This window comes from Sinocyclocheilus rhinocerous, unplaced genomic scaffold (assembly GCF_001515625.1).
Source record: "Sinocyclocheilus rhinocerous isolate Xijiao unplaced genomic scaffold, SAMN03320098_v1.1 scaffold3266, whole genome shotgun sequence".
NCBI classification, from domain to species: domain Eukaryota; kingdom Metazoa; phylum Chordata; class Actinopteri; order Cypriniformes; family Cyprinidae; genus Sinocyclocheilus; species Sinocyclocheilus rhinocerous.
The window spans coordinates 160,238-185,077 of NW_015623466.1; the positions used below are offsets into that span (position 1 = coordinate 160,238).

At 36.6% G+C, this 24,840-nt stretch overlaps 1 protein-coding gene across 2 annotated transcripts; it reads right to left on the minus strand.

The window, feature by feature from the left end:
• Window positions 1–4,895: 4,895 nt before the first annotated feature.
• On the minus strand, window positions 4,896–24,534 carry foxk1 (forkhead box K1). 2 transcript variants are annotated; one of them, XM_016563076.1, is made up of 9 exons: window positions 23,637–24,534; window positions 20,261–20,458; window positions 16,085–16,241; window positions 15,854–16,000; window positions 15,574–15,767; window positions 10,496–10,662; window positions 8,777–9,034; window positions 8,461–8,679; window positions 4,896–6,653 (listed from the first exon to the last, which is right to left on the minus strand). In XM_016563076.1, the coding sequence occupies exons 1-9, from the start codon at window positions 24,041–24,043 to the stop codon at window positions 6,469–6,471; spliced, it is 1,932 nt and encodes a 643-aa protein (XP_016418562.1). In that variant the 5' UTR covers window positions 24,044–24,534; the 3' UTR covers window positions 4,896–6,468. The 2 variants fall into 2 exon arrangements, with proteins under 2 accessions (XP_016418562.1, XP_016418641.1); XM_016563155.1 differs by having other exon boundaries at window positions 8,461–8,655; window positions 23,637–24,533.
• Between the last annotated feature and the right edge of the window lie 306 nt (window positions 24,535–24,840).

A 24,840-nucleotide genomic window follows, 5' to 3' on the forward strand; every position in this document is an offset into this window, starting at 1 on the left:
CTTCCGGTTCAAGCGTTTTGCATATGCTTCGTTAAATATGAAGCAGTTTTACTCAAGATGCCTTCAAAGTAGATAGCAATGATGATCATAACCGATGTCCATCACATATGCGGACTGATATCTAAAAGTTTTTTTTATTTTTATTCTTTTCACATTTAGATATAAAAATTGAATAAAACGTCAACAATAAAAACAGATAGCTAGTTTAACTGATTATCTTAAAAGTCCATAGATATCGCTATTATTTAATACGGCTGTTAACACGTTCTCCGACAAGCGGAAGCAATGAGACCTGTTTTCCGGGTTTGGTCAGGTGATATTCGACATATACCCTATTGGTTGTGGCTAGAAGGGATACAGCTGAGACCGGAAACGAACAATGAAATTAATTTTATACCTATTACATTGTGTTTTATTAACGTATACACCTACCCCTTACAATAATGAAAAAATATTAATATTATAATTATTGTTGTACAGTGTGACAAAAATTACGCTATTGATGTGCGCATGCCCAGTAGCACCATACGAATCCCTTCTAGCCTTAACCGGTAGAATTTGCATACAGTATTCATCATACTATGGTTGAATATCATATTTATAACCAAGTAGAATATTCTATGTGTACAAAATCATATGGGTAGAGCATTCCTATCTTTCGGTAGATTTATGATTTATATATGGTTCCACTTTTGCCAGTCGGCGACAAAATAGTGTAACAAACGAAATCTTGGGGATCTTTATTTTTATTTTTAAATTTATCGAACATCTTCAATCAACAAACAGTCATATGAAAATTGTATATAGTAAAATAGTACGAGTAGAATGCTAGTTATTCCGACATAGGTCATACATCTATGTCTAAACTATAAGACTAAAAGGGGGTTTGGTCCAAATTCACCTTACATACCAAATAATATCCACATACTTATTACATGACAAGCAATAATCAACCAGTAAATCACTTCACAGTAAACTTTAAAGCAAAAAATTGTGTATTGTAATGCTTTTTTAATAGTATCAATGTAAATGTACTTTAATTCCCCAATAATTGTACAGCGTAATAATATATGAAGAAACATTTTTAAAAATCTAGTTTTATATTTATGGCCTCCTCTACAACAAAATATGGAAATACACTAAACATAAAACGTATAACATCTAACAAAATTACTGAAGGACTAGCTATAATAAAAATAATCCTACAGTAGAGAAAAGCATTGCAGTCTTAATGCATAATACTTTCTTAACAGTAAAACATATAGCAGAGTTAAATTGAAATAAATTATGTTTTATGTGCCATTTAATTTATTATTTAATTTTATACAGACTCCATGGATGCAGTAAAATTCAAAGCTGTATTCGGCCAATAGCAGACTACAAATTCATACCTACTGTTCTTAAATAAACCAGTGTCAGAGATCTTCTTCACATGTTCAAGCAGGCTGCAGTTGAAACTTTATAGTTCAGACTTTTTAATAGTTTGCTGTTAACATTTCAGCATATTCAAGAGTTCTGCTCAGCCAAAGACAGGACAGACTTGCACAGTTTTGGTGCACAGGGTTATAAAGAGTGTTAATGCAATACAACTTGGAAGCAAATTGTGATAAATTGAGAAACCGAATCGAGCTAGGTACCCTGCATACAATAAAGACGGCAATATTTAAACGTTTGAAAATAAATTACATGAATGATAAAAGAAACAAAATGATGGTGGAGGGGCAGACATACAAAGCAATGCTTAAACCTTCATCCATGTGGAATCAAAACGCCATTATCACCGATTCATTTAAAAGATTAGCCAGTGAAGTATTTTTATTCGTTCCAGATACACTATTGCATAAAATGCATGGACAGAAGAAAAGCCCTCATACACTGTGTAGTTGAATACACAATAAAAAACAGACAAACCTGCAGACATTTACAGGTGCACGGCGTGATCTCACAAAGCAGACTGATTTGGGGGGTGTTTTGTGTACAATGCAAACAGATTATATATTTCAGTCAAAAGAGAAAGAAACACCTACAATCAGTTTAAATTAGAAATGTTTAGCGTATAAACACTTGCATATGCTAATATGCACAACACAAAAAGCACAAAAAGAAATGATATAAAACAAAATCTTTGAATCGGTGATAAAATACTCCATGGTTATATTATATATGCATACAGACACTGAGAGATTGTGGAAAAATGATGAAAACACATTTAGGAAGTGACAGCTAATTCTGTACGATAAGTGTGTTAACAGTGGTAATGTTTGTTTCACCATTCTACTGGTTATTCCACAATGATCTAAAAGAAGAGAGAAAAAAAGACATGTACATATGGATTTCTTTCATTTGTCAGGCAAATCTATTTTTTTCTTTTTAAATAAAATTATACTTCAAGTGGGACAGTGGTTCTCTCATTTATTGTGTTTACTGAAGCCCATGTGAATACATGAAACAAAGACCCAAATCAATCAGACTAATTAGGATCAAACTCTATGTTTTTGCATTGATATCTGCATCATTTGAATCCAATAGTTGCTTCAAAGCTTTTAAAGGATCAGTTGAATCAAAAATGAAAATTTGCTGAAAATGCACTCACCCTCAGGCAATCCAAGATTTCTTCTTCTTGAATTGTTTCTTCATTGGAACAGATTTAACATTACATCACTTGCTGACTTTCTCTAGAGTAAGCAATATAATATATAGAGGACTATATATAATGGATCGCCAGAAGAAACAGTCTATAGTTTGTTTCTTACGAACACACAGCTTTTCGCTTCACAAGACATTCATTGATGGACTGGAGTTGTGTGGACCACTTGTGGATAATTGTGATGTTTTAATCAGCAGTTTGGACTCTCATTCTGACGGCACCCATTCACTGCAGAGGAACGACTGGTGAGCAAGTGATGTAATGCTACATTTCTCCAAATCTGTTATAATGAAGAAACAAACTCATCTACATCTTGGATAACCTAAGAGTCAGTACATATTCATTTTTTGGGTGAACTATTCCTTTAAATCCACCAAAAGGCTTTTCTGTTTACGGACAGATTCCTCTTGATTTATGCATTAGTCCACTGAGCTATAAAAAATTTAAAAGAACACAGAACCAGCAAGATTTCATTTCCTGTCTTCTTTTATCAATATTGCTCAGTCGTTTCCAGTCACAACTTGATTCATCATCTCTAGACTTTGTTACACAGGCAGAATGCTGTTGTTCATTTTTTATCACAATATGTGTCCAACCCGCAAATTAACTTCTTAGTAGGTAAGTTTGATGTTATTGTCTTTAAGTAGTACATCACAATGATTTTTTTATTTAGTCCTGAAAGAAGTGGAGCACTAAGGCACTAATGTTGAGGATATGTATTTGGTCTGTTAAAGTTTCCATTTCTACTACAAAATCAACACTGTACGACTACACTAGCATACAAAGAAGCTATCGGTAGCTCACGTAAAGCTACTTCTCTCCACATCTGTGGTGTGTATAATTTGCAACATACAAAGCGGTTACTGAAAAAATTCAAAGCTGTATTCGGCCAATAGCAGACTACAAATTCATACCTACTGTTCTTAAATAAACCAGTGTCAGAGATCTTCTTCACATGTTCAAGCAGGCTGCAGTTGAAACTTTATAGTTCAGACTTTTTAATAGTTTGCTGTTAACATTTCAGCATATTCAAGAGTTCTGCTCAGCCAAAGACAGGACAGACTTGCACAGTTTTGGTGCACAGGGTTATAAAGAGTGTTAATGCAATACAACTTGGAAGCAAATTGTGATAAATTGAGAAACCGAATCGAGCTAGGTACCCTGCATACAATAAAGACGGCAATATTTAAACGTTTGAAAATAAATTACATGAATGATAAAAGAAACAAAATGATGGTGGAGGGGCAGACATACAAAGCAATGCTTAAACCTTCATCCATGTGGAATCAAAACGCCATTATCACCGATTCATTTAAAAGATTAGCCAGTGAAGTATTTTTATTCGTTCCAGATACACTATTGCATAAAATGCATGGACAGAAGAAAAGCCCTCATACACTGTGTAGTTGAATACACAATAAAAAACAGACAAACCTGCAGACATTTACAGGTGCACGGCGTGATCTCACAAAGCAGACTGATTTGGGGGGTGTTTTGTGTACAATGCAAACAGATGATATATTTCAGTCAAAAGAGAAAGAAACACCTACAATCAGTTTAAATTAGAAATGTTTAGTGTATAAACACTTGCATATGCTAATATGCACAACACAAAAAGCACAAAAAGAAATGATATAAAACAAAATCTTTGAATCGGTGATAAAATACTCCATGGTTATATTATATATGCATACAGACACTGAGAGATTGTGGAAAAATGATGAAAACACATTTAGGAAGTGACAGCTAATTCTGTACGATAAGTGTGTTAACAGTGGTAATGTTTGTTTCACCATTCTACTGGTTATTCCACAATGATCTAAAAGAAGAGAGAAAAAAAAGACATGTACATATGGATTTCTTTCATTTGTCAGGCAAATCTATTTTTTTCTTTTTAAATAAAATTATACTTCAAGTGGGACAGTGGTTCTCTCATTTATTGTGTTTACTGAAGCAATGAAGAAACAAACTCATCTACATCTTGGATAACCTAAGAGTCAGTACATATTCATTTTTTGGGTGAACTATTCCTTTAAATCCACCAAAAGGCTTTTCTGTTTACGGACAGATTCCTCTTGATTTATGCATTAGTCCACTGAGCTATAAAAAATTTAAAAGAACACAGAACCAGCAAGATTTCATTTCCTGTCTTCTTTTATCAATATTGCTCAGTCGTTTCCAGTCACAACTTGATTCATCATCTCTAGACTTTGTTACACAGGCAGAATGCTGTTGTTCATTTTTTATCACAATATGTGTCCAACCCGCAAATTAACTTCTTAGTAGGTAAGTTTGATGTTATTGTCTTTAAGTAGTACATCACAATGATTTTTTATTTAGTCCTGAAAGAAGTGGAGCACTAAGGCACTAATGTTGAGGATATGTATTTGGTCTGTTAAAGTTTCCATTTCTACTACAAAATCAACACTGTACGACTACACTAGCATACAAAGAAGCTATCGGTAGCTCACGTAAAGCTACTTCTCTCCACATCTGTGGTGTGTATAATTTGCAACATACAAAGCGGTTACTGAATCCTGTTAGTGATTGTCTTGAAAACACAATTCTAACAATATATATTTACTCTTCTCTTAGTAAAACTAGAAAGTCTCATTAAAGGCTGATTTTGTGAATATTACTAAAAAATACGTTTCTTGAACTCTCAGAAAAAATACTGAACATTCATTTAGTGGCTTCTGTGATTATTAAGTGATCACAGAAAGTCAGTGAAGAAACAGCCCCTGCAACAATCAATATGAACAGTTACATTCCTAGGTCTGGAAAAGCATTTGGTTGACATCAGATACATCAGCAACGTATCGTGTGCTTGCATTCATCCACTGATGCAATCGGGATTATGTTGCTTAAGGTATTTATGGAGCAGAATTTTGGCCAAGTGCTTTTTAAGGGTGATGGACAGATACGACTGAGCTACTTTAAATACGATGAACTTAGTTATTCCATTTTTTTTTTAAACACAAAACATCAAAAATGTATCTACAAACACATTCTAACGGTTTAATATATTGTTTAGGTCAAAAGTGGGTGCCATGAGTCATAACAAATAAACAAACGGTACTTACATTCATCGAGTTCTTTTTAATTTTTGCGCTGAACATAGACCAATTAAGAAATTAGCATATTTGTAGACATTTCTCTTTGTAGTAAGCAAGCAAGGTAAGAATCCTCCACAGAAAAATATATTGTACACTAGCCTATAATAATGTAGGTTTAAAGGACTCCAGCTAGAAAAGGCCTCTATTATATCCATTCATTTCTGCTTTGAGTTGTAACAATCTTGTTTCATTAAAGATAGCCTTTTTGCTTTTAAACAGAGAGATAAATAAATCCTCACAAAGGCCGCACAGGTAACTGCAGTGACACACAGCTTCCTGTGACCCTTTTTATATACCGCTTCAATTCAGAGACACTCTTGGTCTCAGACTGTAATAGCTGCATAGGTATTGGTCCCACCCCATCCCGAAAAGAAGAACTCTCTCAGCTGTACCTTGTGAGGAACTAACTGGGCGCACATGTACCTCTCTTCATACTTCTTTCAAACATTCTTGCAAGATTAACAACCCCTACAAATTTAAAACTGTGTGAGCATTGAATTTTAATGCTGCCAGATGTAGCTCAATGAATTTACCGCCATGAAACAACAACCTCTTCTTACAAAGACATTCCATCAGTCACCCGTGTCGGGCGTTTACAAAACGTTTTAAAGAAAACCAAACATGTTTCCCTCAATATGTTGAACGATATTGCGAGATGTGCTTTAAAGATCGGTCGTCGGCTCACTCGCTCACTCACTCACTCGTTCATTCGCTGGCCTCTTGATTCATTGCAACAATTACAGGCAGAGGGACTGGAGCGACACTGTCCTCCTCCATTTTGGGCCGTTTGGGTTTGGGCTCGTCGGGTTCAATGCTGGAGGGTCTGTTGACCAGCACAGGTGGGGATGTTGAAGCCTGCGCAGCCAAGATCTGAAGAGGATTGCTAAAAGCTGAGGGAAAAGAGATGACAACACAAAGAAATTGGTTACAGGTCAATGACCAGTAATAGAAACATTTATAGTCTAGTTTAAAACGAGACTGTACTCTTTTTATTCATGTTGGTTTTGCATTCAAAACTTTGAAAAACTTTTATATAATTTCCCAAAAAAAGTTTTACAACCAAGAAGTTAAAAGTAATAATCATTCGTCAATTGTTTTGCATTCAAAATTTTGAAAAACTAATTTGCAAAAAAAAAAAAAAAAAGTTTTACAACCAAGAAGTTAAAAGTAATAATCATTCGTCAATTGTTTTGCATTCAAAATTTTGAAAAACTAATTTGCAAAAAAAAAAAAAAAAAGTTTTACAACCAAGAAGTTAAAAGTAATAATCATTCGTCAATTGTTTTGCATTCAAAATTTTGAAAAACTAATTTGCAAAAAAAAAAAAAAAAAGTTTTACAACCAAGAAGTTAAAAGTAATAATATTTGGTTTTACATTAGATAAAAATTGTATATTTAAAATGTAATCTTTAATATTGTTTTAACATTAAAAACCTTACAGTCCACAGGAATATGTTAAAGTCAGATGATTTTCATAAATATCAGTACGTTTTTGGGAAGTGGCACCACATGACATTTTACAACCTGAACTAATCTTGTCATGTCAAAAAGAAAAAAAATATTCTGAAAATATCAAAATCTGATATTTTAAAAGACTTGTTTCCATTGACACACAGTCATGAGGGTCTGCAGGGATCCTATAATTTTGTTTTGTCCCCTCCCCCTGTATGTTGGTCACATCACATGACTGTTATTTTAGTATCACTGATAAACTGTTATAGTTTTTTTTTTTCATATTTTGAACTTGATTATTTAAAAAATACATTTTTTGTTTTCATTTCAATTTTATTTACATTTATAGTAATTTAGTTGTGTGGTTTAGTTTTAGAAAAAAAAAAAAAAAAAAAAAACTGAATAATTTTACAAAATAAATCACAAACAAACTCATGATAAAAAGGTTGTATAACAAATAATTGAAAGTATGAATTGCACTGCTATGTATTTTTTCAACTAATTAACAGATCTGGACAAAAGCGTGTCACGATCCTTGCATTTATAGAAGTGCTGTCAAAAGATTAATCGTGATTAATCGCATCCAAAATAAAAGTTTTTGTTTACGTAATATCTGTGTGTGTACTGTGTATATTTATTATGTATATATAAATACACACACATGCATGTATATATTTCAGAAAAATATGTTATTTTTATATAATAAATGTATTTATTTATAATATAAATTGTATGAATATAAATATAAACAAGTAAATATTTTCAAAACATATACTGTATGTGTGTGTATTTATATATACATAGTAAAGAGACACAGAACACACAAATATATTATGCAAATATGCAAACAAAAACTTTTATTTTGGATGCGATTAATCGTTTTGACAGTACTAATTTAAGCAAGTTAGAAAATTAGGTAACACTTTAGTATAGGGACCAATTCTCATTATTAACTAGTTATTATTATGTAGCTTATTAGCATAGCTATTATGAACATATTGGCTGTTTATTAGTACTTAGCACATATTCTGCATGAGCATATTCAAATTCCCTAATCCTACCCAATACTTAAACTTAACTACCTTACTAACTATTAATAAGCAGCAAATTAGCAGTTTACTGAGGCAAAAGTCATAGTTAAGGGTTTGATGATAGCAAGAATTGGACCTTTAAATAAAGTGTGACCGAAAATTACCATGCACTGTAAATTTCAAATTGACAGGCTTCAGAACAATGCACACATACCGTAAGCACTGGCTGGTACACTGGTGACAGGAAGAGCATGTTTGCCATTCTGAGCAATGGTCTGCACAGGAAGCTGGTGCATGGCACTCTGCTGGACAACAGTGTAGCTCTGCTGCCCCCTATTGGCCAAGCTTATGTGACTCCCTACAGCCTGAATAACTCTACTGCCAACCACAGGCATCTCCTCCACTGCACCTACACAGACCATAGACGGAAAGACTGTTCACAGAGAGTGCACATTTTAAAGATTGGGTATCCATGTAGATTTTGCGAAACTTTTTTCTGCAATAAAACAAGAGGAAATGGGTTGTTGTACCTCTTTGATCTCCAGGTCCCTCTCTAGAGTTTGATGAGTTGGTGTTAGCCAGGATATAGCCATTGGGAGAGCTGGTCGAGGTGGTCATTACACGAACCATGGTGACAGCTGGCGCCTGCTGCACCACATGGATGGCCTGACCAGAGGCCTGGGAGGAGCTAATGATGGAGGCCGGCATGTAAGCCACAGGCTTGGGTATCGCGGCTGAGGACTGAGGTGGCACGGCCATGATTACAGGCTGAGCGCTCACTGGAGAGCCTGAGAGACAAGAGGAATCATAGAGTCTGAGAAAATATATTTAGGGCTTGAGAAGTGAATTTGAATTAGTAGCTTGCCAAGATTGCATAGATAGAAAAAGTATTTAGCTTCCCTATAAGTTATAACACACACACACAAAAGAAACAAACAAAAAAAAAACAAAACCAAACAAAAAACACGGAACCAAACCATAACAAATGAAACCAAAACAAAACAGGCAAAGGCATAAAATTACAGTGATAACATGAATACATTATTCAAATTCAACAAACAAGCAAACAACCAAAAATCACCTGCATGTAATAAAAATATTTGACTTTTTAAATTAATTAACTCAAAACAGTTAATTATTAATAGAAGATTATACAACTACTATAAGTATATCCAATCTTAAACGGATACTAACAGTACATCCACGTTAAGCGGTATATACTATATATCTAATCTGTTTAATTGTCAACTGCTAAATTATTGCCCAGTGATACATTAATATTGGATATTATTACCTGCATACATATACAGTATACTCATGTAAAGCATTACATAGTGTACGACAAATCTCAGCCCTGTAACTGTTTTATCTCATTGCAAAATATAAATATTATTGCACATCTCTATTTAAAATTCAATTCAAGTTTATTTGTATAGCGCTTTTCACGATACAAATCGTTGCAAAGCAGCTTTACAGAAAATTTTACGTTTCTACATTATATTTAGGAGTAGGTTATTAGTTGTGACTATGGCAGAAATGTACAGTAAAAATCACGCAGTTAGTTTAAATTACATGTAATCAAACAGACGGTGAACACTATTAACTGCAACATAACAAAGAGTGAAACATTTAAGGGGGTCTGAATACTTTCCGTACCCACTGTATATTCAAATTTCTCAACATACAGCATCCTAACTGCCTGTTGTTGTTTTTTTGTTACATTGCAAAATGTAACTATATTATGACCCAGCTCTTTATATAAAGTTTTAACTTTAATGCATAAACTTTATGCATATACATTTAGTATACTCGTGTAGGGCGAAATATACTAATACTACTATACAAATCACAAATGCTTGATTGTTTATACATACATCATAAAATGTAAAATCTGTTCTAATTTGCTAAATGTGGCATGAAACCATTAAGACAAACATATAAACACAACGTATAATAACATTAACGTCATGATTTTGTGTAAAGCTTCTTTTAAATGATATGTATTGGGAAAAGTGCTAAACAAATTTAACTTGAAATTTGGTCAAGCTACAAAAATACTATTTTTTTTTTATACAGGAAAAGCTCCACTATTTTGACAACAGCTGAGCTACTATCACACTACTGGAAAAATGTAGGCAAGTTAGTATTGTTTCTATTTGGAGACTTCACATCCAAACACTGCTAGTCACGCACACTGCCGTGCAGTCAGTCAGTCAGTACTGCAGTGCTATGAAAGGAAACACGCTCACCTGGTGCACTCTGGGAGTATCGGTACTCGGGCACAGAAGCAAGCTTAGAACCAAAGTCATGCTCATGAGACACTGGTGATCCTTCCCGTGACAGACACTCGGGGGTCTGGAGGCCGCTTGAGTGTGGAGAGAGGAGGCCGGAGTGGGTGGGAGACGCTGGAGCACTCCTGAAACCAGCACAATGATGTGTCAGTCATACGCCACACAGAAGCTCTCATACACACTGTGAATGCTACACATACATGTTCAGATGTTACTCGCCAAGCAGGGTCCAAAAATAACTTCTTGCCTCACCTGCCTAAGTTGAACAATTTGAACGGGAACATTTTCCAACATAAAAATTGTTTATTAAATGTGCAGAGACCACTTTCAGAAATTAGTGTGAAGTTTTTAAGGGTGAAGCTTTCAAAACACTGCTCTTTTTGTTTGAGCCAAGCAAATAATGGTTTGGGAATCCTGCTTGGAGACAACCATTTTTGACACAACTTTGTGTGGTGCCTTGTGGGGTGCAGAAATTGGACAAATTTTTTTTAATGTAAACTTACAGCCTCTAAATAGGAGGCACCTCACTAGCCAACTCGATTTTGGATGGAGGTGTCTTATATCAGAGGTCCCCAACCACCGGGTCACGACCCACTACCGGGCCGTGGAAGAATTGCTACAGGGTCGCAAGAACGTTCTGGGAAAAATGTGTATAGATACGACACGCTGTTATTTATTTGTTAATGATTGTTCTAATTATTCTGTATTTTCTTTGTATGCGGTTGATATGGAGTAGCAATTTGACAATTTCATGTTAAATAAGTAAATGAAAGATTGCTCTGATCCGTCACATATTAGGAGTTAAACGGATGAGACCCTACCATTCGGCAAGCACGTGATTCGCAGATTAATTTCGTACGGATGAGACCCTACCGTTCGGCACGCACGTGATTCGCAGATTAATTTGCCAATTTACACGTACAAGCAATTTTAAACCACATGAAGAAGAAACGAAAGAGAGCTCAATCCGTTACTCACACACTGTTCTTGCACACAATCAAAGCACGCACAAGAGACGTGTTTCAGACAGCGCGGAAACACAGAGTTGCGTATACATACCTGATACATACACATAAAATTAGCCTGTCAAAAACACTTCACGGCATTGTCATTCTCTATGCTTTAAATATTTTTTTTTATTGCCGCTATTTTAAAGTGAAAGTAAAATGGGCACACCGCTTTTACAAGCTATTTAAAAGCGAAGGAAAGCTAGGAAAAGAGGGAATGCCCCGCCCCCGCGGTGATACCGGTATTACCGGTGTTGTCACACGCCGATTAACCGGTGGGAAAATTTCCTCACCGACACAACCCTAGTTTAAATACATAAACAACAACAGAGTGTCTTTAAAAACCCTATTTTGTGCAGAACTACTTCCTTCCTACTGGATTAAAATCTCAAATTGACTGTTTAACAGCGGAGGCTTGTTACTAGAAAATGTAACTTTAGAACTAGTAACCAAAGACTGCCCTTTAGATTAACCCAAAACAAATGATATCTCATGTTTAAACACTATAGAGACACCAGAGCCAGCAGCAAATTCCAGAAGATCTGGTCGAGGTGAGGCTGCTCTCGGCGGGTTCATGAGCGCTGAATGGCCGCTGACATCCTGGAGCTCACATCTCCGAAAACTTAGAAGCAAATTTTCAAACAGACATTATCTTTATTAACAAACTGCATATTTGAAGTACATTCTCGCCTACAAACTCTTAAAACTACATTCCATGACACAAAACAGTATTATTTATAAAATGATAGTGGATTTGTAAGAAATACCGCAAGCGGAGTGATACAAACGGTAAAATGGTTCTGTTATCACTAGAATATCACACTCCTATCAGCCAATCAGATTCGAGGACCAGAAAGAACCGCTGTATAAATATATATACACGTATATATACACACACATTGCCGGCCTGTTTAATATTTTTGTATTATTTTACATTATTATCAGGATTATTGGGAACAGAAATCTTTTCTAACATTAAAAATGTATTTACTGGGGAGGAAGATGGCGTCGTAGAGCGGACACGCATTTTGGCGAGCTCCCATGGCATTAGTTCAAATATTCGGTTTAATATATATTCTCACTCAGTGAAATCATTCTACTTGGTTGGAGGGATACTGTGCCATGTCTTTAGATCAATATTTTTTAAAAGGATCTGACAGAATGCCCAAAGCTAAGAAGATTGCGGCGAAAAGTTCTACTATCAGCGGCGTCGAGCAGGATGTTAATATGGACGAGGCGAGCGTGAATAGTCGTGAGGAGGAAAACTCCAAGTTTGCTCAAGCTTTGGACAAATTAACCGAAAACATTACGAAGGTAATAGACGAGAAAGTGAATACTGTCCTATCCGCGATAAACGATCAGACAGTTCAGTTCCAGGCCTTGGTCGAGCGAGTGGGCGAGGCGGAGGAGCGGATCGCCGGTGTGGAAAATTCGACCGAATGCCTGCAAGCTACGGTGGCTGATCTTCAAAAAAAAAGTGAGCGAAATGTCAGCGCATATCGACGATCTGGAGAATCGCGGCCGCAGGTGTAATTTGCGTCTACTCGGGTTGCCAGAGGGAACCGAAGGCAGTGATCCGGTGCGTTTCTTTGAAAAGTGGCTGCCCGATTACTTGAAGATTACAACGAAAGCAGGGCGGATCAAGCTTGATCGTGCTCATCGCTCTTTGGCGCCTTTGCCAGGACCTGCACAACGACCTAGACCTGTCATCATAAAGTTCCATAACTTTACGGACAAGCAGCGAGTGTCGAACGCAGCTCGTCATGTTGGCACGGATTCCGAGAGGAGCGCTGACGCAGGACCGAGGATTTCATTCTTCAACGATTATTCTGCAATGGTGATAAAGAAACGCAAAGCTTTCGACGATGTCAAAAAACGACTGCAGAAGATGAAGATCGAATATGCCCTGCTGTATCCTGCAACTCTAAGGCTGACCATCAACGGGACAATGAAGCGCTTCGCCTCACCGGATGACGTGACTGCGTTCATTGACAGCCTGGGCTAGCGTGACAAACTTTCGCGGGTAGTTATGTGGTACATGAACAAAATAATTCACTGAGTGAAGAAGTTGCATCATGTTGCTGGGAGCTTGGTGAGGATTGTGTTTACCCTATGTTAAAGGTTGTGAGTGGTGTTTGGGGGGGGGGTAGGCAGTTGCCTACAGAAGAAAAGAGTAAGAATAGTTCTTCCTGCATGTTTGGCAGGTTTGTTCCCTTGTATAGTTTTTTGGGTTTTATTGGTATTTTATTTTTGTTTTTATTGGTATTTTATTTTATTTTTGTTCAAAGCTCAGATTTCTGAAGGGTACACTTACAGGAATATATTTTGTGATTATCTGTATTATGTATCCACTGATTGTCTGTACAGTTTTTAATGTCTAGAGTTCTTAGGATTTGCACTTGGAATATTCGAAGTATCCATAATCCTGTAAAACGAAGAAAGATTTTTATTTTTTTGAAAAAAGGAAATATCGAAATTGCTCTTTTACAAGAGACTCATTTGAGTGACATAGAACATTTAAAATAACAACAGGGTGTTTTTGGGCAGATATATTTTTCATCTTTTACATCTAGAAGTAGAGGTGTTGCTATTCTCATTAAACGTAATTTACCATTCAAAGTTTTAAACTGTATTAGTAATTTGGGACTTGTTAGGCTTGTGGATATGTTTTCAGATAATAAATTAATGTCATTTGTGGAGTTAACTTGTTTTATTTAATAATCTGAGCTGTGTGTGTGTGTTTTTTTGTTTGTTTGTTTGGTTTTTTGGTTTGTTTCTTTTGGGCGATGCCTTGTTATTTTTGTATTACAGTGAAAATTCAATAAAAATAATTATTAAATAAAAATAATTAATTTATTTACTACTGTCACTTTTGAGCAATTTAATGTGTCTTTGTTGAACAAAAGTATCAATTGCTTGACACTTGATACAGTTTTCTTGACATTGATAGAGTTAGTTGATCAAAGTTAATTATTAATCTGTGAATGTCTTGGAGGATCCCATCAGCCAGTCTCTTGGTAAAGTGGTGGCTCTTACTAAAATACTAAAACACTGCAATATTCAATGTTTAAATTATGCATTACAGACAGTTAATTTTGGACCCAAGTTTAATGCAAGATTATACAGACAGAGTGTTAAAAGCAGAGAGCATAAGGATGGGTGTTACTGATGCTGCTTCACCAAATGTGAAAATTGGCTTGTGTTTTACTTACCCTCGAAGCATCCTAGGTGTAGCCGTATGCGCAGCGTGATTAGTAACGAACGCAGAGAGACAACAAAACAAAACGCCGGTCATGAATTAGAGGTACAAACCGAAGATTTGCAAAGAAAAATGTCGGAGGATTTCGATATAAACCAAGAAGAGACTGGTTTTCCTTTGCTAAAGTAAGGAAACTTTGCTTCCTTTGCTCCTATAAACAAACTCGCGAGACTAGCATACCTCAGAAGCGCGCGCTGTGCATACGTGCTGCGTCATCCGCCGGAACTGCTTCCGTGTATGACGGATACCGGAAGTGAGAGAAAAGTGTTTATTACGTTTGAAATATGGATATTTTTCTTACAAAAACGTATGGATTCACTACAGAAGGTCTTTATTCACCCCCTGGATCCGTGTGAGGCACGTTTTATTATGAATGCGCACGCTTTATTTGACGACTTGTGGACTGTTCAACTGCAACACCCGCTGACTGCAATGATAGAGCTTGGAATAGCCAGGACAATTTTTAATATAACTCCGACTGGATTCGTCTGAAAGAAGAAAGTCATATACACCTACTATGCCTCGAGGGTGAGTAAAACACAAGCCAATTTTCATTTTTGGGTGAACTAACCCTTTAACAAACAAATGAAACAGATTAAATTCAAAAAGGTGACAGACTCACTTTGTTCTGCCCAGTGAAGAAACAGACAGAAGGGGAATAAAAAGGCAAACAGAATAGGCTAAGCAGGCTTCTATTACATCAGAAAGTGTGAGTGTTATAAGGGGATGGCGGCTGAGTGCAGAGTTAGCCGGGGTCTGAGACATCTCACCTTGAGGACAGCGGGCCGAAGGGTGTGCGGAAACAGGACACTCCTCTCTGTCGGCGCTTTCTGAAGGCCTGCTCCACCAACTTGGACTCTGATGAGGGGTCCACACGCCAGAACGAACCTTTGCCTGGCTCTTCCTGTGAGCGCGGCACTTTAATAAAGTAGCGGTTCAGAGATAGGTTGTGTCTAATGGAGTTCTGGAGCGAAATGAGATTAAGAGAACGCAAATTAGCACACAAACATGACAGACCAACTAACAACAATTTGTAGCAAATAAACTGACCTGCCAGCCTTTGTCGGCCGTCCTGTAGTAGGGATAATGCTTGGTGATGTGAGCGTAGATGCCACTTAGTGTTAGCTGTCTGTCCGGTGCAGACGAGATGGCCTGGACTATCAGCTGAGCGTACGAGTATGGAGGTTTGGACTCATCCTGAAGGAATAGCAGACAGTGAATTTTGGGAACAAACACACTGATATTGACACTGACATGCATTAGGATGCTAAAGGCTCTTACCTTAGGACTATCTCCTCCTGTGGCTTCAGTGCGCTGTTCTGACACAGCTTTGGCAGCGCACTCTGCTGCCAGCTGGAGATCTGAGGTGATGTTGTGCCCGTAGCGGTATCCCGAGGAACCTGCACCCCGAGGGCTCGCTGGGCAGGAATTGGGAACACTGGGTGGACAAAAAGGTGTGAAAACAATCTATAACAGTCCAAGAAGACCGAATCAGAGAATTAAGGAATATGTCTATTTATTACTATAGTACAATTAAAGGTTAAGGCTTAAAAGCAATCTTTAGTGCTCACCAAGGTTGCATTTATTTGATAAAAAAAACAGCAAAAATAACCGCAATATTATTGCACTTTAAATAACCATTTTCTATTTTAACATATTTTAAAGTGTAATTTATTCCTGTGATGCAAAGCTGAAATTTCAGCATCATTACTCCAGTGTGACACGATCCTTCAGCAATCATTCTAATATGCTGCTCAAGAAACATTTCTTATTATTATTCATTTTGAAAACAGTTGTGTTGCTTAATATTTTTGCGAAAACCGTCATTCTTTTTTTTCAGGATCCTTTGATGAATAGAAAGTTCAAAATAAATAGCATTTATTTGAATTGGAAGTCTTTTGTAACATTATAAATGCCTTCACTGAAACTTTTGATCAATTTGATCGATTCTTGCTACATAAAGCTATTAATTTATTTCAAAAGATAAACAAAAACTTTTGAACGATAGTGTACAACCAAAATAATAAAAAAAGTACTTATGTAAACATGTCAGAACCAGCTGAGAAAGTAAACCTCATCACTTTCACCACATTCAAGCCGAAAATTAATTTTCATGTTGTGGCCACTATTGCAAATCTTTACAATATATATATATATTTTTTTTTTGAGTAAGAAAAAAAGACAACTAAACATCCACTATCGACCAATAAATAGTCAATATCAACCAGAAAAAACGTAATGGCCCCACTATACTGCAAATCTCTAGATATGATAATCCTTAAATCACTGTTTGCATAAAATTGTAACACAACACCAGAACAACCACATTTGTGCAAAAATCCAAGCTTCCCAAATTTCTGCTTTTTAACCCTCCGACTTGCTTGCCTTCATTTTAAGTGTGTCAGTTTAAACATATTTCCTGTTTGTTTTTACAAACTAAGGGACATGCTGAATTGACTACCTGTGATAACTGACAGCAGATTACACACACATTGAAATTAACCCACAACATCATAACCCATATTATAACCCTTGTTATGCACCTGACATGAAAAACAATGTGCCAGTAGGTGGCCCTGTGCCCTATAAACCCAACCATTCAGATAAACAAACAAAATAATTACTGAGCCATTAGCCGCAGGGTTTCCGAAATGTAATGATAATAACTCTATTATTTAGACTGATAGTGACAGAAAGACATCCTGAGCAATGCTATTTTAAGGCTGTCGTTTATTGTTAACAGCTCGGTAAGTCTCCCATAACACAAACACACCCCACCATTCCTTCACTCGCAGTGTTGTTTTTTACTGCTGGCGTTCTGACAGCAGGGCACAACAGAGCGCTCAGATAAGGCTGTTGTGCTGCAGGCTCCATTGTGTTGGGCAGGCAGAGACAAACGGGCCTCTCTGAGGGACCGGCATGGGGAAGGCAATTGTGTGCATAGGGCACAGCGGGCGGGGTGCTTTGGGTTGAAGTCCAGTCCTGAGGCAGCATTTTCACAACAGCTGGACCGTATTAAAAAAACAACTTAAGGACAAGCAAAAAATATATCCTGATCTTCTGTACTAAAACTGAAACTTCTATACTAAAAGTGTGTCAACTAAATGTAAAAATAAATAAATAAATTTATTCAGAAGCAAAATGTATGTCCTAGTTAAAAATAAAACCCTAAGGAATTTATATTGGAATTTATATCATTTATATTATAATATGGATCACAAATTATAAAAAAAATACAATAAAATAATATGTCACTACCAATAGTTCATTATTGGTATCAAGTCAGGAAATATTTCATGCATTTTGGATTATATTTATATTTACTGTCCAAGAGCCTTTCAGAACTGACCCAGTTTACTAGGTTTGATGTGATGAACTCATTTGAAACACGTTTTGGGTCAACAAATATGAATTATGCAATGCATTTATATTAAAAGCAATAACAAGCCAGCACTTTTAGTGCTACTCAAGTTCAAAACATACTGTAGTATAAACAGTAAAGGCTGTTGAAGCACAGCCACGTGATTCCAAAGGGTCATGTGCAGTAATGATTCACAGAAGACACCTATTTAACCGATTGATCATTAACCCACTTAACTAACAGAAATCTTTTGTGAATCAAAAAATAATTCAACCCAACATTTAGTTTTATTGGTAACACTTTACAATAAGGTTAAAACTGTTGACATTATCCAATACATTATGTAAATATGAACTAAGAATGAATGAAAAATACTTTCAACATTTATTAATGCTAATTTCTATAGTATTAACTACCATTTAAAAGTTTGAGGTTGGCAAGATTTTTTTTAATTATTAACACTTTTATTCAACAAGTTTGTATTTAATTGATCAGAAGTGACAGTAAGGATATTTACATGGTTACAAAATATTTAAATATTTAAAGTAAATGCTGTTTTTATTAACTTTATATTCATGTAAGATGCCTGAAAACATCGATAATAATCAGAAATGTTTCTTGAGCAGCAAATCAGCATATTAGAATGATTTCTGAAGGATCATGTGACACTGAAGACTGGAGTAATGATGCTGAAAATTCAGATTTACTATCACAGAAATAAATTAAATTTTAAATATATATGAACAAATACAGTTCTTTTAAGTTGTATTAATATTTCACAATGTTACCGTCTGTACTGTATTTTTGACTAAATAAAAGCAGCCTTAATGAGCATAAAGATACGTCTTTACAAAACTTTTTTTTTAATCTTATAGACCCCAACCCTTTGGAAGATAGTGAATAATACAAATAAATGTATATAAATTAACAATACTTCATGTATTATGAACAAACACCAATTAACAATGAACAGCAATATTTTTTATAACACTAATCTAGACTAATAAAAGCTGTGTAAAAACAAAGTTGTTAAAATTTTAGTTTATGATACTTATGCATAATAAACTAAGCTCATTGTAAAGTGTTATCACCTTATCAAAATTATTCTGACATTCACATTAAAAAAATGAATGCAGCAGGAAAACAGTGAAGCCAAATATGTGCAAAGGAGAGGCTGATATCGCTGGTTGTACTGTACATGGCAGTTGTTCAAATAGCTCCACGTGTGTGGAATTCAAAGATTTACGCACATCTGCTGTGTGTGCAGCAGGCTGACAATTTGGGAAATGTCCCTAATCTATCACTTCACACAGACTGAATCCTACGAGAGAAAAATACTACAGTGGAAACTGCAGCTCAGCCGTGGATTAGCAGTTCCAATGCTTGTAGAGCTGAATAGAAGGAAATATTCCCCCCAGTAAGGGAAGAGGAATCAGGAAGGACAGAAAGCATGTGTCTGTTTGTGTTGGGTGTAGGAGCAGTCCAAGGTGTGGGATGAGGGGGGTGTTTGGAGGCCTCGGAAAAAGGAAACTATCTGTGGCTCAAAACACTAAACCACAACACTTTCTGACCGACCAATCAGAGCGCTCCAAGCTCAGCACATGCCATATATGGTGTGTGCACACAGCATGCTCGCTTTGAGAGCCACACGTGGTGCAGAAGAGCGGAGAGGCCGCCAGGGGCAGGCTTTTCCCACCACTACTGCATCTGACTGACTACATATACAATGAAGCCGGACAGCTTCAAACACCCATCAAAATCAAGCATCTCCTATTGCATGCAAATTCTGACGCTTCAGCGTAAATGCAGGATTGTACTTTAGAAACGTATTCAAATTTGACTTTTCCTTAAATAGACATAATAATAGGAATATGCTAAACCTATTGCTTTGTTGTCCAATTATTGATAATCCTATCAATGCTGCATATATGTCTGCAGTTTTTATCTATTTATTTTCTGTACGTTTTTGCTTTTGTTTATTTTTAATTTGCTTGCATTTCTGCAACAATATGAGAACAAAATCTACTTTCAAAAAGATCTGGAAAAGAACTGGTTCTCTAATGAAACAGTGCGCAATCGTTCGGATGAAGTCGTACCTAATAGTTCCTGTCGGTGAAGGCAGGGGACTCATCATACTTCTGAAGTCATTTTCAGGAATGCTGATTTTCAGCGGAGAGATCTGAGGGTAAAGGGGTCTCACAGGGGATACAGGAGCCTCCTCCTTCTGTGTCTCCTTGTGGTACAGCGCCGTAAACTGAATCTTTATCACCGTACTGGGAAATCGAAATGTGCACCTGTAGAGAAGAATACAGACACATTAAGGCATAAAAGTTGATTTTATGAGATCAGTGCTAATATGTGGAAAGCGCTTTTTGTCCCTTAAACCTTGCAAACCAATTGCAACTTTTGACATACTGTTTAAAAGTTTAGAGTTGGTAAGATTTTGTTTTTGTTTTTGAAAGAAGTCTCTTATGCTCACATACATTGATTAACAATACCGTAAAACAATAATAGTGTGAAATATTACAATTTTAAAAGTTTTCCATTTCTTTCCATTTCAAAATGTAATTCTTGTGATGGCAAAGCTGAATTTTCAGCATCATTACTCCAGTCTTCAGTGTCACATGATCCTTCAGAAATCATTCTGATATGATGTTTTGCTGCTCAAAAACATTTCTTATTTTCAATGTTGAAACCAGTTGTGCTGCTTAATATTTTTGTGATTTTTTTTTTCTTTTCAAGATTCTTTGAATGAACTGAAAGTAAAAAAAAAAAAAAAAACAGCATTTATTTGAAAGAGAAATCTTTTGTAGCATTATAAATGTATTGTCACATCTGTCACTGCATCCTTACTGAATGAAAGTATTAATTTCTTAGCGAAAAAAAAAACTTCTGACCCCAAACTTTTGAAAGGTAGTGTATACTTGATTTCTGACCATAGAACATTGACAATGTTTTGATATTGGTAGAAAACTGCCGAGATTTTTCCTTGCATTTCCCTCACAGACTTCATTTAACATTAACAACAGCCACACCGCTCAGAGATGATACTGAATACATGTCCTTGAGCCTGTAGAAAGGTTTGTATGGCATTTTAGATCGATAATCAAACCTTTACTTTGCCATTAAAGATGATACATGGACTTGCACAGTGAACACAAGACAGGTAATCTGTGTGAAATCTCTAATTACGTAACTGTTAGGCTATGGTTCTGTTTGGGACCAACAAAATGTGAACATTCGAGTAAAAATGAACCCTCCCTTTCACCCCTTTTCTCAGTTTTTGAACTGTCGGCAGTGCAGCCAGAGAGAATGATGAATAGGTGCACCACCTCCACAGGACGTATTTACACCAGGAAGCCACATTTAATGCTACAGCATACACACTGCAGTTGTTTTGAATGGCTGGCTTGGCATGCGCCCATTATGGGTTCAGTCTGTCCGTGTTTTCACAGCAGTCTGCAGGAATAGTCGCTCTGACCTCCATGACAACAAGCTCCACAGATCTATTCTGCATTGATAAGACAGATGGCACACACCGAGTCACAGTAAAAGCAATGCTGATAAGGAGGAGGAAGCCAAATAGTGATTTTAATAAAATCTAAGAGTCACAAAGAGCTGAACTCTAGTCACAACAATACTGTTCAGCACAACTACGCAGAGACCTTCAGTCTGATCTAGTTAACTAATTTATCCACTTCTCAATCATTTGTGTTTACATTTGAGGCTAAAACTGTCAATGGCATTAGAACTGCTTTCATACTGACTATTAACTCTACAGATTACTGATACTAAACCTTTTTTTTTTACTTGTGATTTTACTTGTGGTATACTTTATCAAAAACATCTAATTTAGTAGGATCATCAAATACTCACGGATTGGTTTTCTAAAGGTGATTGTTACTAAGATAAACATAACTATTTATACTGCTAAACTTATAACTTAGTGTAAGCAGAACAGCAACTAAAGCATGGGAAGAGTAATGTTAAAAAAAGAACACTGTCTTTAAATACAAATTTATATTTTAAATGCAAGATTAAATTTTTTTACTGTTTGTTTCAATAAAATCTAATTTGAAATCAAGTTCCAAATATGTTTTAAATACAAATTCAAATCATTTGAAAAAAAAAAAAGATACTTTGAAAACTCAAATAATTTGAAAATAAATTGTTAAAAACCAGTTTCAAATTCCAAAAACATGAAATCACAGAAATTAATTGAAATGAACAAAATGACACTTTATACTGACAACTGTAATGATTGTTTACAGTTCAAAACAATCTAAACAAAAATAAGACTGCATGAGGACTGTGTACAAAACGCCATATTACTACTCAAACATAGTTGTTCGAAGTGCTTCATTATAGTATTACTAGGTTTTCCCCTCTGTTCTTTGTCTGCAGAAGATCATAAAGCGGTTACTACTGATATGGGTCATAAATGCGGCCTGTATATCTCACATCTGCCCACAAAATCATGCGGTGGATCCAGTCTCTGTCGTGCACACAGTTCCTGTGGTCGTAATGTGAAACGTTTAACTTTTCATGTTTGTATTTTAACCCGTCTTGAGCGCCAGCCTCAACAAAAAAACAAACACTCAGGGGTCAGTAATTTTATAATATATAGAAAATCCAGATTCATTGACAGATCCAGATCCGGGGCCTAAAGGGATACTTGAGCCAAAAATTAAAAATGGGTTATTGTTTACACACCCTCATGTTATTCCAAACTTGCATTTCTTCAATGGAACACAACAGGATTTAGACAGAACTGACAGCCTTGGTCAACATTTCCTGAAAAAAAAAAGTTGTAGAAATACACAGAAGAAATAATGTCATATAAGTTTGGAACATAAGGGTGAGGAAATGATGCCAGAATTGTAATTTTGGGTGAACTATGCCTTTAACTGACTTAATTACACTCTTAAGAATGAAGGTTATAAAAGGGTGTTTGCCATAGAAGAACCTTTTTTGGTTCCCCAAAGAACCTTTCAGTGAACAGTTCCTAAAAGAACCATTTTGAAGAACATTTTACAAATCTAAAGAGCCTTTTTCGACTTTAAAGAACCTTTTCTGCATTTGAAAGGTTCCATGGATGTTTAAGGTTCTTCACAGGACCATTGATGCCCATTAAGAACCTTTATTTTAAGAGCATACTACACTCACAATAGCAGATTAATGCACATACTGGCAGATTATCCTGAGCCAAAACAGGTTTGTAGCCGTTGCATTTTCCCCTCTAAATAAATGCATAAAAAACTAGTACGTTATATCACAAACTGAAAGTACCCTGAAGTCGGTTTCTGACAGTTCTCGTATGTATGTAGTTTAGTCGGATTATGCAGGCGCTGCATTAAGCAGGTTAATTTAATCTCTTGTATGTGTAGTGCATTCGCTCTCCAAGTGAATAGGTGCTTGCTATCAGGCCACAGAAGCTAATGTAAGGAAACAGATCTCATTTGAGTAACTTACTCCCTCGGCAGGAGAAGTGGAGGTGCGCCTCTCCTCTGGAAAACGCCGTCGACAAACACACCGTTCTTGCCGAGACAGCGCAGGTAGAAATGCGGCTCCTCGAAGGTGATTTGCAGATGTCTCCTGGAAATGAAGCTCGAGTGGCCCATGTTGACATCCACGGAGCCGTGCGACGAATTCCGCCCCACGGTGACCGTCCTCTGGCGCATGGCGAACTCGAAGTCCCTGCCTTCCAGGCGAGCGAGGGCCTGCCACGGAGAGGAGAGGGACATGGATGATGTGATTCCGGGCGAAGTCGAGGAGGAAAGCGTGTACACTGGCGGGACAGAAACAGCCACCGGGCTACAAGGCGCAGATTTGAGCGCCAGTAGGGCTCTCGCTCCGGTATCATCCCCTAAATCAGCCATTTTGTTGAAAAACACAGAGGGGTTTGCAAGCGCAACGGCTGTGTGTTGGCAGGGTTCACCGTGTTGCTGTTGGTGGTGGTAGTCAAAACATGGAGACGGCGCGTGGAAAACACGTCATGGATTAACGGACTGGAGCGGGGCGCGATTTAAACCCTCGTTTACCTTTCATTGGTTTTGAAACCGTTAGCGGGGAATAGTGCGATGTCGTTTAGATTTTGTCGTAAAGTTCATCCGAGATGTTTATTTTTTCCCCGACCATTTTCGTAGGGCTTACTCTAAACTCTCTGGCATATTAAAGGTTAATATTGTTGCAGTTCCTGGAACCGGACGACACGTGCGTTACATGTGGCAATAAAAAAGAGGTATATTTGATGTCCAATGCACGCGTGCTTGCTTGGATTGAAACTAAATGCAGGTGAACTTTGATGGGTTGTGTTTCTGGTTCGGTGTGAAAAACATTTTGGAAGGTGGAAATAAAATGACGTGGTTGGAGGGGTGACGTCACGGCGCATCGACCATTCTGCGCTCTTTCTGCTTATAAACAGAGAAAGAACAAGGCAGAGGTAAGCCCCGGATGATGGAGTGCCCGGATGCTGGAGTTTCACAAATTAGGTTAAAACTATGCGCAGTTTTACTTGTCAACACAAGGTGTCTGTCTTCACTACGAATTCAGCTGTCTGTTTCTTGCCTTTGAAAATGCTGAAGAATTTAAATCACTAGTTATTAATTTTAATCTATAATATAGTAACCTATTACTTTAAATTGCAATGGCTTTTTTCTACAGTCAAGGGGGGAAC

Excerpts from the sequence above, each read along its gene's own strand:
- foxk1 (XM_016563076.1), bottom strand. The coding sequence starts at position 24,043 with ATGGCTGATTTAGGGGATGATACCGGAGCGAGAGCCCTACTGGCGCTC. Across the intron at positions 15,768-15,853 it reads CGGCCGACAAAGGCTGGCAG|AACTCCATTAGACACAACCT; the intron begins GTCAGTTTATTT and ends ATTTCGCTCCAG. Across the intron at positions 9,035-10,495 it reads ATACTCCCAGAGTGCACCAG|GCTCTCCAGTGAGCGCTCAG; the intron begins GTGAGCGTGTTT and ends CTTGTCTCTCAG.